At 40.4% G+C, this 1,084-nt stretch overlaps 1 protein-coding gene across 1 annotated transcript in view; it reads right to left on the bottom strand.

Annotated features, from left to right (window-relative positions):
- LOC101845192 (sialidase) overlaps nucleotides 1-1,084 on the bottom strand; it is a 28,027-nt gene that overhangs the window by 18,456 nt on the left and 8,487 nt on the right. Inside the window, exons 2-3 of the mRNA XM_005106863.3 lie at nucleotides 751-838; nucleotides 204-383 (exon numbers count right to left, since the gene is read on the bottom strand). Of these exons, the coding sequence (XP_005106920.3) occupies nucleotides 204-383; nucleotides 751-838 (268 nt within the window). The remainder of the gene's footprint in view (nucleotides 1-203; nucleotides 384-750; nucleotides 839-1,084) is intronic.

Genomic DNA, 1,084 nt, shown 5'->3' with positions numbered 1-1,084 from the left:
TATATATATACATATATCTGTTTTTCTTTCTGTATCTGTCTTTCTCTCTGTCTCTCTGTATCTATCGTTCTCTCTGTCTCTCTGTATCTGTATTTGTCTATCTCTCTGTATCTGTCTTTCTAAATAAAAAAATGTAACTAATTTATTCTACATAAAGTAAAAGAATATGTTTATATAACATACTACACCATAAGCTGTCTCACCTGTGTGTGTGCGCGTATGCCTCTTGAGGTCAAAGGTGTCGTTGAATCCCTTGCCACAGAAGGTACACAGGAACCGTTTGATTTCCTTGTGACTCTTGAAGTGACGCTGTAGATGTTTGGGGGAGTCAAAGGTCAGCTGACACACAGGGCAGGGGAGAGAACGGTTGCCGCTTACCAGACCTGGGGAAACCATGGCAACAGTGCTTTTTTGTAAGAGTTTTACGGCACTTGAAACACAAATGGGCCATATAATATATACCAAGGATTAGAGGTGGCACTAAAGAGTAACATACAGAGGAAAGGAGGAGAGATAAGTACGATTGATGATTGACGGACAAAAAGGAGCAAACCACACTAGAGCATCCGCCAACCACCCAGGGGCCATAGTTTTTTAAAAAAAGAATCCCAAATAGGAACGTGTAACTGTGGTGTAGTGGTTAGGTGCGTCGTTGTCGCACGCAGGAGCTTTGAGTTCATTTTCTGACTGGGGATAATTTAAATCTGTTTACTTCTTCGTAAAATTACTGAAATTGAGGGAGCCACTCACCTAGTTTGTTGTCCGTGAATTCTGTGCTGAGCAGTGGGTTCTTGATGCCGTTGCCGCTGTTGATGAACTCAATTCTTACGTTCGCGTTCTGAGGAAGAGGCAATGCGAGAAAAATGACTATAGGAGGAAAAGATAATATGTGGAAAATGGCTACCTTGGGAACAGAAAAGGCAAGAAATGTTGATTTGAAATGTGTATTTTTGGGGAAAGACAGTGAGAGAAATATGGCTATTATAGATACAGAGAGAGAGAAAAAGAGAGACAGAGACTGGGACAGACAGATAGATAGATAGATAGATAGATAGATAGATAGATAGATAGATAGATAGATAGA

This window comes from Aplysia californica, unplaced genomic scaffold (genome assembly GCF_000002075.1).
Source record: "Aplysia californica isolate F4 #8 unplaced genomic scaffold, AplCal3.0 scaffold00560, whole genome shotgun sequence".
Taxonomy (NCBI): Eukaryota; Metazoa; Mollusca; class Gastropoda; order Aplysiida; family Aplysiidae; genus Aplysia; species Aplysia californica.
The sequence above is the reverse complement of the archived record's forward strand: the minus strand, read 5'-3'. Positions and strand labels throughout refer to the sequence as shown.